Raw genomic sequence first — 16177 nt, 5'->3', positions numbered from 1 at the left:
TAGCTATGCTGTCAGCTGATTAGATGGTGTCCACCCAAATGGAGGAGGGGTCTGCCTCTCCGAGTCCACTGACTCAAATGTTCATCTCTTTTGGCGACACCCTCACAGACATACCTAGGATCAATACTTGGCTTCCTTCAATCCAGTCAAGTTGACACTCACTATTAACCATCACACCTTTCCTTTTCTTCTTTGCTCGCTCCTTATTACATCTCCTAAATATGGAATCATGTTCTATCCTTGAATCTCTTACCTGCAGTACCCTTCTTATCTATGTCTAGTCTTTAACAATCCCCTCTATGCACAACAGTGCTTCTCAAACTTTGTGCATGCAAGTCATGTAGGGAACCTTACTAAAATGCAGATTCTGATTCAGTAGGCCTGAGAAGGAGCCTGAGAATCTGCATTTTTAAAAGCTCTCAGAAATTGCTTTTGTTGCTGTTCTACAGAGAACAGAAGTGGCAAGTATGTAAATGACTTCCGGGGTTGAATCTCTGACCTGGGCCCATTTTCAAATTACTAAGAATATGTTTTCAGTTGTCCATGGAATATTTTCATCACAATAACCAGGTAACTGTGATTGGCACCTCACACTCAGACTAAATTCATACTTTCTATACTATTAAAAGAATACTTTTCCCATCACTTTATTCTCACTTTTGAAAACTCAGTTTTAACTTTTTTCGCTTTCTTTGGTACCCATATCCTATAAGGAGTCTGGTTTCATCAATTCTTTCTTAGAACTATAACTTTAATCTGTTCTGGTTTTTATGTGTGTGTGTGATTCCTATCCTTGTTATCTCACATCTGGAGTATACCTTGAGATGCCTCCCTCCAGTTTCTCTGTGACTTATTCTTCCACGCTGGTAATTCTAGCTTCCTTCATTACTGCTCAACTTTATTTACCTACTGAGGAATTGCCACCAGCTCCCCACTCTCTAGGAAAATAAGTCATAGAATCTCTCAATGAATATACCTCAACGCATATCTGAGTCATGCTCATGAAATGAGGTGTAAATCCAATCCATGCTGCTTTCCAGGGGCCTGGGTAGTATGTCCTGAAGTAAACCACATCAATGGAATGGGATTTAAAATGCAGCCTGTCCATTTCTCAGCTTCAGGCTGGATAGTGCCACACCCGGCCCCACCTCTATGCTGTGTGCTTTCCATTCTGCCTTCTTCAGTCATACACATATGCATGTCTACCTCCTTCATTAGAGTGCAAGCTCACTTTTGAAACTGCAGAATACCACTTGCTTCCATCTCACACAGAACCCAGCATTGTATTTTACAATAGTAGTTCTCAACATATAAGTGAATATGCAAGTGGGATGTCAAGAAGAGGATTTAAAAATCATCTAGCCAGTCTATTCAGCTCTTGAAGCTTCTTTGCAACATCTCCCATCCAGAGTCCACAGTGAGCATCTCCAGGGATGGCATCATAGCATGGACGTTGAAGATACAAATTCTGGTCACACTGACTTACCTGAGTTCAAAACTCTGCTCTATTATCATCTTAGTTGCTTTGCATGGGTTGCTTAAATGCTTTTAGTCTTGGTTTTCTTATCTGCAAAAGAGGGTAAATAATATCATAGGGTTGTCAAAATTTAGTAAGATGACACATGTAAAATGGTTAATGCAGTGTCTAGCATGCAGTGAATACTCAAAATTATACTGTCTCCTGCTAGCCTTCTCATTGCTTTGATATTATTTACTTTATGTTATAATTGCCAACTTCAGGCAAGCCATTCCATTTCAGATAGCACTAATATCAGTAGAAACATTTCTTTTGTTGTACTTAAACCAGCCACCAGTGGGTGATACTATACGAAGAAAGGAGATCTTAGAAATAGTTGACCAGTTTGTGATGAGTCAGAATTCAATTCACATTTGAGAATCATGGTAAAAATAACTTGCATTTGCCTTATCATGATCCTACTGTTGAGTTAGGAAAATGTGGTTAGACAGACTCACGTTACTTTTTTCCAGAGGTAAACTCTAGATTACTGTGTCAACCCATTGCTTTCTATTTGGCTATAGATGTAAAACTACCGAATAAAAGTGGATTTTGTGGTCTACAAAAAAAAAAAAAGTTGACCAGTTTGAAAATTATCATGAGTCCAAAGATATTAATTACCTAAACTGGGGCTCACATGCTACCTTGGAATAGTGGAGAGGCAAGTGGAAGAGAATTCATGTAAGAAAACATACTTGGATTTGACAACTGATGGGACATGAGGGGAGAAAGGACTCTGAAGTCATCAGAAATGGGAATCACAAGAGAAACAGATTTGGAAAAGAAAATGAAGAGTAGATTTTAAGTTAGTTATGAAATTCACAGAGGAGTAAGTAATTTGATCATAAGGTTTTACTATAATAAAGAGGTCAGCCAACAGATTGCAAAGAAATATAGACATTTTGAGTGGTAAGAAAGTGGGAAAAGACAGATTATTAAGAAATTTCTTGTTAAAATATAGTGGCAGGTTTAAGAGAAAAGTACTAGTTTTAATTTTGTTGGGGTAGAATGAAAGATATCTAAACAACTTTTAGACTCAGGGGAAGGTCCGTAAGGAATCAAGGGAAAGGTTGGAGATCTGGTGGAATAAGGAAGTGGAATACAATTATTGAGAAGCTTATCTTTGAGAAGATGAGAATGCTTTTTCCCTTGAAATCAGAGTGGGACAAAGAGAGAATGAAGGGGAAGAGAGACCCTTTACAGGAAGGGAATGAGGGCAGAATTTTTCTCAGTAGTTACAGTCTCAGTAAAGCAAGAAGCAACACTGACAAAGACAGTGTCAGGAAGTGTTCTTTGACATGAAGAGTCAAAAATGTGGGAAATAGATGTTTTAGGAAATGTAAAAGTAGTTAATCACATAGAAATAAAAGCATTCCTGAAGGAAGTATGGAAAACCCAAAAGATAGTCAACCACGTACATTAAGCTGGGGTAGTTCGTAGAAGGACTAAGCTTAGTTTGGTGTTCAGTTTCTTCACTTAGTGTAATTCACTACCCAGTTACATCATAAATTCAGTTTATGGAGTTTCTACTTCTGTCTCAGGTACTTTGTTAGAATAGAATATCCAATATGTTGCTGGAATAAATTTTTAGAAACAAAGGATCTAAAAGATAGTGGAGTCCAGTCCCCCTCTGAGAAACTGATGCTTAAGAGGGTGGAGAGATGCCCCCTCCCAAGGTCATGCTACTAGTTTGCAGCTGACTAAAATCCTAGTCAAGCTACTACCTGCCTTTCTGCTACATTTTGAGGAGCTGTGGATTTTTCAATGCTATAACAACAATTATTGGCAGCATTGAGACTATTCAGGAGGCCCAAACACAGAATAATGCCAGTTGAACCAAATGCTATCTTCAACAGTTTCTTACCTCTTAATTAGGATATGAGATGCTCTTGTTCTTAAAATTGAAATTGCTGAAGGCAGGCTTTCTAGAAGTCTAGTCTGATGACATTCATAGACTACTACCTGTATTTTTAATAGACTTGTTGCCTCTGTGTGTGCTTGTGCTCAATTTTAATCATTCACAGAAAAAGGGTCAACTAACGTTTGACAGAAGACTGTGACTATACGTTATGGTAAATACACATTAAAACAAAAACTAAAAAGCCTTCAATAATGTGAAATGCTGATTACTTTTGTTTTTCTTCCATTCTGCTTCATTTTTCCATCTTTTTCCATGTCTTTTGCCTAGCACCACAGTTGAAAGAGTCCAGTGCAGTACAAAAGGCATTAGATTAGGAGTCAGAAATTGGCATTTGCCTGGGTCTATCACTGATTATCAGGGCTTAGACACTTCTTGGGCTCTCTTTTGCTTGTATGATAATTCTTTCTCTGCTCAGAGTTTATTGTATGGATTAAATAGAATAGGTAAATAAAAATCATAAGCCCTGTGCAAATGTATAATGCAGAAAGTTATTGTGTTTGGCTTCAGTTTGCTTTGGTTCTGTAGGAGTGGTGCGTTATGCAATGATGCGTTGCAAAATATAATTGTAGACCTAATGGCTTAAATCAATATGTCTTGGGAATTGAATAATTGGTTATTTAGAGATATTCTAATTTTTAAATGACCCTTAGAGCACCACATATTCATTCCACAAATATTTATGGAGCACCTACTGTGTACTGGGTTATAAAGAACTGTTTATTATCATAAGACCTATATTTTGTTTTAAAATCAATGAAAATTTACTTCACCCCTTTAAGTATAGTTAAGTGGCCTAATCTCTCTGCTTGAAAAAAAATGATAGTGCTACAAAACAAAATTGGAATTTGCCTATAATATACAAGTATCAACTGAGACAGTGTTGAAAAGGACAAACCTAACTAGGAGAAGACGGGCAAAATGCCTAAGCCTTTATTTTCCTGAAAAACTTGGGATAAGAGGGTATTTCAAATGCTTTGTGATCAAAATGGAAAAGATTTACACTCTGGATTTTTAAACCATGGTGAAGTTTAGGGTTCTTTTTAAAGAACAAAACATTTCTGTCTCATTTGTTTATAAGCAGGTTATGTGAGATCAAGTTGACTGCAAAGCCTTGAATCTGACCTTCGGTAGTTCTGTTAGCAACAGGACTCCTGCATCATGAAAGCAGTTAAGTCCTCAGAAATGTATCTACTAGAGATGCATAATTTTGGTGGCCCATCTGGTCTGATTTTAGCTTCTTAACATTTCTCTAAGAGCCAGGACGGGGAAAAAATAACAACAAAAATTTCATGCAGCATACTTGTCAAGAAATGCATTTCATAAATCACTGATATTTTGACTCACAGGACACAGAGGACTTCTATTACATTCTATTACAATTCAATAATATAGCATTTGTTTCCAGTAGCAGTTAGTGTTTAGGCTGGAACAGCCTCCTTCACTCATTCTGTTTTCTGCTACTTTGGAATGGGGGAATGGAGCCCTGAGCACAGCTTTCACTGGAAAGGAGCAAGCTAATCAATGATGGCAAGCCTTTCAGTGGTTTGTGCCTAGTAAGAAAGTAGGCTGAATATACAAATGCATCTCATCTCTCTCTCTATTTATTAAATTACAAACCCCCTGCTGACTTCATGGGCATACTACCTGTGCACCAGACCCCCAACTTAGAAGAGCCCAAATTTGATTTAATGCTCTGCTGTCACTGTCTTAAGATTCCTAATAACTTTTGAACAGAGTCTACGTGTTCATTTCTTATTGAGCCCCACAAATTACGTAGCCAGTTTTGATACTCATCTCTAGATACTGGGATTGTTTTGCATCACGAAGAGCTTAGGCTTGACACTTAGAGAATGCTCAATAAATGTTTTCAGAATGAGCAAAATTCCTGATTTTTTAAAGCTTTAAATAAAAGCAAGTAACCTTAATCTTACTCCATTTAATTTTGCTGATGTAAGGAGTGGAGGAAAGGTACTAAACTTTTGAGGAAAATGTTAAGATATAAAAAAGACCCAAAAATAGTTTACCCAATGCGTATGTTTCCATCATCATAACATGGCAGCTACTATTTCATTCTATTAACTCAGTGTTTATTTAAAAATAAAAAGCAGATGAAGTTTACCTATTGACCCCACCTCAAATCCTATTTTTCTCATCACCTGCTCACTGGGAGTTAAAGCACTATCAGAAATGTTGTATCCTTTCAGTATTTATTATCCCTTTACAGTGCCAGGAATAATATTTGGTAACATATTTCATACGTCTGAATATTTATGTAATCTGTAATTTGCACCAATACACCAATCTGTAATTTGCTGTTTTTATTTGATATTTTGTTTCTATATGCACCAATCTGTAATTTGTTGTTTTTATTTGATATTTTGTTTCTCAAATCTATCCACATTGATACATGTAGTTCTCCCATTCACTCTCATTAGTGTATATAGTAGTATACTGTACTTGATCTGCTGCCCCACTTACAGCGGCTGTTTAAAGTAGAGCCAGAGGAGTCTGTCTTTGTATTTCGATTCCGCCACCGCCACTGGTAAAAGTCAGTAGCTGGGTGATATTGGGCAGGTTAAGTGAATGTTCTGAAACTCCATTTTCACATTTGTAAAATGAGATTAATAATTTCTACCAGTTAAGATGTTTTCATGACAATTAAACCAGGTAATATATGTAAAACCTAGGTTCAAAAAATAGTGGTAGGGATTATTTTACACATATATACGTGTATATTTATGTATATATGAATATTATGAAGGCCTAAGTAAATACATAACAGTGATATTGAATTGGCATTAACTTTTTTTATTTTACTCTTAACTTGGCTATTGGTCTTCTTTTTAATAATAAAAACAGCTCAACCTTAAAATGCAGTACTGAATACATCTTAGTCTTAGGTTCTTTTTTTTACAAAATTGAATGATATTACCTCTAACATATCCTCCATGGATGAAAAAGCTTAAACTCATACAACTATGAAACTACCATACTAATTATAAAATGGCACCTATGTTCTACTCTATGTATAATAGAATATTATACATAGTGTAATATCTACGTTTTTTCTAGTGTTTTCCAACTTTCATCTTGCAAAACAGCAAATAATAGAACGAGAATTCTGGAATTCCATTGGGCCAAAACTGTGCTGCTGCAAAGACTCCAACTTGCAATGAGAAATTAAAAACCTAAGCACACGTTGAGCTTATTTTTTTCATGTTCTCTGCAAATTTTTTAAAAATCGGAAGAGAAGCCAATATTAAATAGTATCCCAAGTTGGTTGAAATCTGTGATGAAGTAAGAAATTTGAAATAACATTCTGAATCCCCCTGTGATTTTAAAGCATTATATTCTGGTTATTCAACAGATTTTATACAATTCGCTATCGAGAAAAGGATAAAGAAAAGAAGTGGATTTTTCAAATCTGTCCAGCCACTGAAACAATTGTGGAAAACCTAAAGCCCAACACAGTTTATGAATTTGGAGTGAAAGACAATGTGGAAGGTGGAATTTGGAGTAAGATTTTCAATCACAAGACTGTTGTTGGAAGTAAGTACCTAGAAATGTTTGTTTCAGTAAGCTTTTATAATTTTTTCTTAGTTACCTAATTTTTAATTATGTTATTCATTGTATAATATGAAATAAGCTAATTCCTAAGCTCTAGTATTTATGAAAATATAGAAGCAAACAAGATATATTGAGCATTGATATTTCAGAATCTTTAGTTATAAGTGATTTTTAAAATAAGTAATAAATATTTGATGCCTCCATTGATGTCATTGTCTATTGTATTACAGCAGTTTAAAATCAATCCCTACCTGCAAACACCAACAGAACCAGAAAAACAATAACATGTACCAGTGTTCAGAATGGAAAGCTAGACCAGTAGAGATGCCCATAAAAAGACTTTCGGGAACCTTGAGCTTTCTTCCAGTCATCCCGTCATTAAAACTTCATTGGCATCAGTGTTTAAAATGATAGTGATTAAAATTATACATCTAAGTTAGAGGATGAGTTGTAGTTGTCTTCTTAATGATTAGCTAGAGTTAACTTAGGAGCAAGGAGAATAAAAATGATGTTATTTTTCCCTTGTTTCATCAGGTAAAAAAGTAAATGGGAAAATCCAAAGTACCTATGACCAAGACCACACAGTGGTATGTAACAGTTTATTTTCAAGAATGTTTTTAAAAAATTGTATCTGCATTGTTAAGGAAATAGTCTTATTATAAGATACTGAAATTAGATTAACTGACTAGCTATGAAACAGTGGAGAAAGTACTTAGTTTTAGGAATTAGTTTCTTTTTCTTAATACTAAGTAAAAGCATGATTTCAAATCATCTCTGATTAGTTTGAAGTTCTAAAATTCTAAGATTCAATGTAGCTTATTCTAATATTTTAGTATTCTGGGTATTTCAAGGTTATACATATTATCTTCTGTCGATTGCTTTTTAATATAATGTTTCAAGAGCAAATTGATACATGATTTATGTACATTGCTACAGCTCAAACCTTTCCTTTCTATTTTCTATCATACCCTACTTAAAAGAGCCAGTCTTTTTCACAGTGATGGAGCAACCAGTTTGGTTTTGTAAAATGCCCAGCCTCTGTTCAGTTCAGACAATGTTTGCGTTTTACGAACCAGGCATTTCCCCATGAATCTAAAAACATCCTTTTCTCTGTCACTTCAGCCACTCGGTTTCTCATGCTCTCTTTCCTTCCACTTTTCAAAATCTATTCTCAGGAAGCATCATGTCTAGTATATACCACCCCACCTGGGATGACTGTAAGTCACTGTTAGAGCCACCACAGACATGTTCGCATTTCAAATCTCATACCCAGTAATTAGTTTGGTGCCAAAATAATTGCAGCTTTTGCCATTAAGAGTAACAAAGGACATTATATTACTGGGCAGACAGAGGAGGCAGTTCGGTGAGAAGAAGGGAATTCGGTGCTGTCTTTGGTCCCTAGATATTGGAAGTATCCTACAGTCAAATGAACGTGCAAAGACTATTTGTGGGTGGAATTTTGCTCTCTGAGATGTGTGCTTGAGGTGTGTGGCTGAACATCTTTTTATGTCTAATTAAGGAGTCCACAGAATAGCCCCATGGATCATGTGGCCCAGTCTGGAAAAAAAATAGTAGTATGTATTTCACTGGGATTAAAAACAAAAAAAGGAAGGTTGGTTTTGGTAACAGAAAATAGTCTTAGATAAAGTGGAACTGACTAAAAATTAATCCGCCTAAGGCAAATGTTGTTCATGTGGTTTGAAATGGCAGAAAAGTGTGTTCATTGTGAAATTATTATCAAATAGTAATTATGAGGTTGTTACAATTTCTAGGAAAATATTTCAATGTATTTCGATATAAATACAAAAAAGAGATTGCAGGTAAATTCCTTGGCCTGTTTTTTTTCTCGCTCTCTTTTTTTTAACTTGTGTGTTTGGTTGCTTTTTTGTTTTTAGGTTTTGCTGCTTTTCTAATTGTCTAATATTTAAATATTTAGAATGTTAAGTGGGAAAAGAAGCATTAACAAGGTTACCTATAACAAAACTACTTATAAGGGTAGTATAAAACCATTAATAGTCTGGTAAAACTTTAGAACATCTTTTGTTTTCTAAGCATGTTTTCATTACAAATTAAAATCATACTATATTTGCAATTTTCTATCTTGCTGTTTTCACTTGGTCAAAATGTTATGAACATATTTCTTATCATCAAATGTTCTTCATAAACATAATTTTAATTGCTGTGTACTGTATGATCTAAGTGCATGATTATAAGTTTCCAATTTGTAGACATTTAAGTTACTTCTAATTGTTTTTAAATTGTGGGTGATGTTATAGTGAACACTTATGATAGGTTTATGAACACTTGTGATAAAGCTTTGTTCACAATGCTAATCATTTCCTTAAAATAGATACTTAGAAGAGGAATTAACAGTTTAGAGTTTTAACATTTTTAAGCCTTCCTAATACTATGGTCAGATTTCTTTCCCGAAAAGTGGTACTAATTTATAAACTCACCAGCAATGTATCAGTTTATGTTGCTATAGTACCCTGATTGCCAACTTTATATATTTTCATTGCTAAATTTTTGGCTAGTGTAATAGCTTATAATTGTTATCTTAATTTTTATTTCTCTGATTGCTGATAAAGCAGTAGTTTCTTCACTTATTAGCCAGTTGTATTTTCCATTTAATGGCATTCTCTTGCAGTTATTTGTTTGTTGGGCGTTTCATGGGTTCTTTTTAGAACTATGTAGTCTAAGACTGTATACATTAAAGAAACATTGACCTGTTGATGATACTATCTAGAAATATTTTTCTCACATTTGTTATCGCTTAAGTTTGCTCATAGACATTTTTGAAATAGACAACTCATGAAATTTCCTTAACCAAATTATTAGATTTTTCCATTGTGATATCTCAATTGCATTATATTTTAGAAAGACTCTCCCTCTCCAGAGAGCAGATAAATATTTCTTTCCTTTCTTTTAGTTTTATAAGTGGTTTGATTTTATAATAATTCTGTGAATTTTATTTAACTATGGTATATAGTAAGGTTCTATATTGATTAGGCTATGTATTTTTCCCCCAAATAACCAATTGGCTTAGTACTGTGTATTTATGTATTGAATTGTGCCTCTCCCTAAGTTCCCTTCATCTTTGTCTCTTAAATCCAGTCAACATTGTATAGGAAACGTAGATCTGCTGTACCTCACAGGCAAAACAGTGGGATAGAATTGCTCTTTCATCCTCTTCTAGAACAATCCTCATTCTTTGTTGTGAATGGTTTCCTAGGAAGCATACATTGTCTCCTACCCTCTTGGCTGTCATGCTTAACCTTTCATGTGACTCCATGATATCATTTCTTTCATTCCCTCTTTTCAGCTATCATATCCCAGTAATTTGTATTTGTCTTGGCAGGATATTTCATTTAGGATGAGTTACTCAGCAAGATTGGGAAAGATGATTGACGTTTTACTCTCAGGGAATTTAATTTTTTTTCCCCCTCAATATAAGCAGCCATGATAGGAAGGGCTAGGAAGCAACTTCCTGCCTGCATGACACAGAGCCAGGCATTTTATCACTTCAAGCTGTGAGGTGGAGTATCCTGACTCCAGCCAGCTCTGATGAGTTTAAAACTCTTTGTTATTTCCAAAGGAAAAACCAAATTCATTAAAAAGATAATTAAAAAGACATTTTAAGCCTTCTTTGAGAAGCTTTATTATTTCCTTCTGGACAGCAAAAAAATATATATATATGAACTTACATCTCTGCTCTCAGGTAGCTCTGGGACATGGGGAAGTAGTAACAGAACTGCATGGGATAACTTTGACCATCTTATGTGACCACATACAATTGATTCTGAAAACTGGTTTGATACTTTGGAGGTATATTTTAGTCCAAAGAAGTGTATACCCAATTATTCACCCATCTCTTCTCTGAGACCTATCTTAGAAGGCAATACTTCAAGAGATATGAAATTAATTTCACATGTTTTGCTTTTTGGATTTCAAGCAAAAAGACACATTGAAAACTTTTTTTATTCATATGAACATGGTTACACCTGAAACCTTAGAAGCAGCAAAAACTCTTGAACACCTTCCAATAAGAGGTATTCGGAATGGAAAAAAACAACTTGAACTGTAGGCTATCCATTTTACAGATAAATAAATTTTAGGTCAAAAATTTGAATACAAAATACAGCCCATCCTACCCTTCTGGTTACACTATATATATTGTAATTCATATATCTAGATATGTGTTCTGCTGACAGGCAAGCCCCAGTGCAGTTGTGCCCAGAACATATAGCAGGGAATCTCTTCTGGTTGGCTAGTGCCTTTGTTCTACCAATTGTTAAATGTTTTCAATATTGCTCCTACGTATACCTCTAGAAAAATCAGAGAAAGGGCATATGCAGAAACAAAACTGTGATTCATTCTATATAAAATAAATCACTTGAGATCCATATGATTGAGGAAGAAAAAGATACATTTATCATGATGCTTGTGCTATTTCTTTTTTCCATTTAGAGAATCTAGGACACTCTTTTTTTGAAGGTAAAACCTAATGTTTACTACTAGGTTTTATTATTTTAAAAAATAAAGAATGATGGCTAATATTTTCATACATTTTCTATATTTTGAAAAAATGTATTACTTAACTAGCTAACTAAACAAAATCAATATTTGAAGTATGTAGCACTTATTAACAGATTTTTGAAAGCAAATTTAATTATTTAATCTAAATCTTCCTAGAATCAGTGTTCTCCAAAAATATGACATCTATTTTTATCTTTTTTATTTTCCATCAGAGAACCACCCATATTTTAAGAAATCCACAGTTACTATCATCAAAAAGAGAAGTGGTACCACTTGTTAAAATGTAACAATTATCAAATGATTGATGTGAAGAGAGATTACCTTTATGGTCCCCACCCACACTTTATGACTGTGTACAGTGAATGTATCAGGCATCCTTCCATTCTTAGCAATCCTTGTCTCAAGCAGAAACTTGAAAAATTTCTGTGTAGGCAAACTATTAATATATCATCAAAGGTTAAGTTGACCAGAAATTTGAAGCCTTTTGAAAGTAGGACATTAGATTCACTTTTAGCCAGATGTTAGATTGAGCCAGTATGTTTTGTAACTTTCATTAGAACATCCTAAAAGTGAATTAAAACCAGAATCTAATATGCCCAAGTTCTCATGTGGTTTGACTCTTGAGTCATTGAAATTTGACTTTGAGCCACTGTTTTAACCACTACCCAAATGGACAGCTCCTCTTTATCTCGGGGCCTGAAAATAATGTTAAACCTACAATAATAATAATCTGATGCCACAAAAATGTCAAATGGACAAACCTACAAAAAATAACATCCTTAGTTATCACTAACTTTATTACAGCTAATTTTCAATATACTATCAGGAGGAAGTTAGTGTAATGCAGGGTGAGACGCAAGTTCCTTGTCATGTGTGGTGGTAGCAGCGTCTGCTGCTGCTGCTGCTGCGGGTATTTCTAAAGAAGCATATGCTTTCCCTAGCCGTGGCAAGAAAGCATGCTGCATTTGTCTCCGGGGCATCACCCTTTACACTCGAGTAGTCTCTCCTTATTGAGTGTCACCAACTGCATGCTTCGCCACAGTGTCCCAGAAAATCGGTAAAAATAAATGATCTTAACCAGACTTCTGCTCAAGGCATAGCCCAACCTGGGTTTGTAATGGACAGGATATCTGGAAATGAAGAAGAAAAAAATCTGTTATAGGACAAGAAAGAAATATGCTTACTTCCTGGCATTTAGTAAACACTGAAAGACAAGAACTACGGAAGGAAGGAGTGGTAGAGGTTTGCAGCAAGAATGGGGGAGTCGGCAAGCTGTAGGGAAAAGAGAGCCAGCAAGGGAATGACTAAGAAGGAAAATCGCTGCCAGAGTGGTGTCTGAGGACAGCAGTATTGTGCTGAGGCCACACCAGCCAAAACAGTGTGGGAGCCTGTGGGGCTGTCACTGCCTCCTTCCCATTTCCAGGCCCCACACTGTCTACATCTGTGACTCTGATGTACATTAATAGCTGTTCGTAATAACAAGCCTAGAAAAAGTAAGGAAAGGTCAGCAAGGAAATGTTTTTTTAAAACGTTGTACATAAAACAGTTCTATTAAAATTGGATTGTAATTGGTTAAACACTGTATCTTGGAAATTATCACAGTACTTCATTTTGCAGTGAGTCTGGTTAACAAACTTTTCCCTGCCCTTTTATTTGATAAGACATAGGAGAGGATTCACATTGTGAATTTCTGAATGGAAATTGTAGAGGTGTTGGCAGAGACATGTTGAGCCACAGGACTTTCCTGATGCCCTTTAAAAACCTACCTGTAGAGACGCAGCTATTTGCTCATTAGTAGAGTCCTTGTGCATCTTTGGATTGTGGATTAAGCAGGAGAGCATTTCTAGGCCTAGAAAAAAAATTGCATTCTTCAGCTAAATGATTTTTTAATTTTTGGCAGCACATATTGTACATATGTTCTTGTCGCTTTAACTGGACACTGGTCTGTAACTGGACACTGGTCTGTACTGGAGTCAGAACTCAGAACAGAAACTTTGTTCCATTTATGTGAAGAGCAGAATATTTTCCATTTGTCCTTGTCAAAAAATTGTTTGTTTGAAACGAATCATTACAACAAGGAAAATTAAACTGGTATAATGCAATTCAGTCAGCACAGCAACATGTAGGCTTTTCTGCTCTAATGTGTTAAGTATCTTGTAAAGACTTCGCATTCAGCAAAACGTGCGCTAAGTATAAAATGTGCACTAAGTGACAGGAGATGTAGGGCAAATAGAGGACAGGCCATTCAAAAGCCTCTGCAGCTGCAGCCACAGCCTGAACAATAATGATTATTGGTACCTGGAAAAATAATGTGGCTCTCTTGCCTGGCAGCTCCCATGTAGTTGAAGGTTGCCATGCCAAGCATTTAAAAGTCTCAGAAGTGTCAAACACATAGAAGCAGAGAGTAGAATGGTGGTTACCAGGGGGCGAGGGGCAAGGGGGCAGTGAGGAGATATTGACAAAGGGTAGGAAGTTTCGGTTAGGCAGGAGGAGTAAGCTTTAGAGTGCTATTGCACAGCAGTGTGACCGTAGTTACTATTAACGTATAGTTCAAAATCGCTGAAGATAAATTTCAAATGCCTCACCACAAAAAAATGACAGGTAAGTGAGGAGGTGGATATGGTAATTAGCTTGGTTTAATCATCCCGCATTGGGCACTTAGATGAAAACATCACACCGTACCCCAGAAATATATACAATTATGAAGAAAGAAATGATTTTAAAAATAGAAAAAAATAAAAGTTGTTTTAACATGAACAAATAAAAATTCTCAGAGGAGTTAGAGGCTATATGGCAGCAACGCTTTTGCTGGAGCAGGGCAGGTGAGAACTAGACAGCACAGGTGGAGGAGCTGGTGGGGCTTCTCTTAAGGTGGGCTTGTGAGTGAGTGCAGAGTGCCAAGGGTGGGCCTAAATTTTCTCCCCTGGGGAAGGATCTCTGTGCAAGTGCTCACATTTAATAGTTTTATAATAAAGCCCTAAGGGATCCTCCTGCCCATATAACTGCAAAGCTGAGAGTTTGGTATTTTTTATCCGCCACTGAAAGTTATACTTATCTTCCTACTATTTCCCTCCTGTTGCCAAGAAAGAGCATGTCTAAATTATATTTGCATCATTCCTCTAGTTATCAACAGTGTATGAGCTAAGTTGCAATACAGAAGCATGTGTAGTAGCTAAACAGATTGTTGATTAAAATAACTTCTTCTGCTTATAAATGTAATTTGCCCTTACCAGAAATTTGGCAAATATAGAAAGGTGCACAAAATAAAATGAATGTTGGCTTACAAGAAATAAATACTGTTTTAAGGAAACAGTGATTTATTTCCCTCTGGCCTCTTTTCTATACATGTATTTATAAAATTGTGTTATACTGTGGATGCAAATTTGTATCCTTGGTACTTATTTATATTCTGCATTTTTCCATTTTATTAAATACAAGTCAAATTTTTGAACTATCATTTAATAAAACCTCTATTTTTGGATAATAAATTTATTTTAAGTTATGATAATAAACACTGTCTTTGATTAATTCCTTAGGCCGGGTTGCTAAGGAGGAAATCATTGAGTCAACGCATGCAGACACCCCTTTAAAAAAATAATCTGATAATAGTAAACTTTTATTTGTTGTGATTTCTTTAAAACATAAGAACCTTAATATGATAAGGAAAATAGCTAACAGTAAGCCTGGTGTATTGTCCCTTCTTTATCAGAGGGATATCACTTATTAAAATGGTAGTATGTCAAAAAGTATGTTTTGCTCACTACTAGGTGTTTGTCCTTGTAAGGGATTTGGTAATCAGGTAAACACTTATCTGGTAAGCAGCTCATGTTCAGCACATCCTTGATGATCAACAGGTCTAGTATATGCCATATCTGTATCATGTATACAGGCTAAACCAAGTATCAAAAAGTGGACATCAGTCTTGCCCTTTCAACTCAACTCTAATTCTCCTGTGTATAATTTTCTGCCCTTCTCCTCACCTGCCCTGTGTCCCTCTAGTCTGTCTTATCCTTGGCCTCATGATTATGTCTGGCAATGACTCTGCTTTAAAGTCTGCACCCATCCCTAGGTCAGGCTACTTTATGATGTCAGAACCTCCTGTGGGACTTCTGAGGTAATTTGGGTGAGGAGAGGAAGCAGAGTCCTCTGGGATATGTCCTTCTGATTCTGAGGTCCCTTGTGTATAAACATGTGCAGAATGGTTGAAAGTACAGGCTGTGGAATAAGAAATATCTGGATCAGAGTCCTTGCTGTGCTTTCTTGAGCAATAAGTGCTTGGCGTTGGGAGCTCATGGTAGTTGTGGTATCTGTAGTAACAGCAGCAGCAGCAGCAATTGGATACACTCAAACAATTGATCTTGATTGGTTTTCAAAGATAATAGGTAGCTTAGCATCTTTTTTGAGAGGGACTGTAAAAACAATTTGGCGGTGTCATATCTCAAATGTAATGGAAATAAACTAATATTCAGTACAGAAGATTTGGTTTCTTTCCATTGCAGTTTCTAAGTAAAGTGAACTAATGGGAGTTCTGAAGAAATTGCTTCTGTCAAACCTTGGGATATTTATGAGGGAAACCAAGTGAATCCAATAAAGTAGAGGCAGATGGATGTACTAACAATCTAACCAGCAACTTTTTT

General features: G+C 35.8%; 1 protein-coding gene across 50 annotated transcripts in view; it reads left to right on the top strand.

Moving 5' to 3' along the window:
- Nucleotides 1–16177, top strand: part of ABI3BP (ABI family member 3 binding protein) — a 243624-nt gene that overhangs the window by 100030 nt on the left and 127417 nt on the right. For all 50 annotated transcript variants that reach the window (XM_031008936.3, XM_063703961.1, XM_063703978.1 and 47 more), the window contains exons 5-6: nucleotides 6805–6986; nucleotides 7539–7591. In XM_031008936.3, the coding sequence (XP_030864796.3) occupies nucleotides 6805–6986; nucleotides 7539–7591 (235 nt within the window). The remainder of the gene's footprint in view (nucleotides 1–6804; nucleotides 6987–7538; nucleotides 7592–16177) is intronic.

The sequence above is a fragment of the Gorilla gorilla genome, chromosome 2, assembly GCF_029281585.2.
Source record: "Gorilla gorilla gorilla isolate KB3781 chromosome 2, NHGRI_mGorGor1-v2.1_pri, whole genome shotgun sequence".
NCBI lineage: Eukaryota > Metazoa > Chordata > Mammalia > Primates > Hominidae > Gorilla > Gorilla gorilla.
Note: the sequence above shows the minus strand (reverse complement) of the source record. Positions and strands in the feature narration are given on the sequence as shown.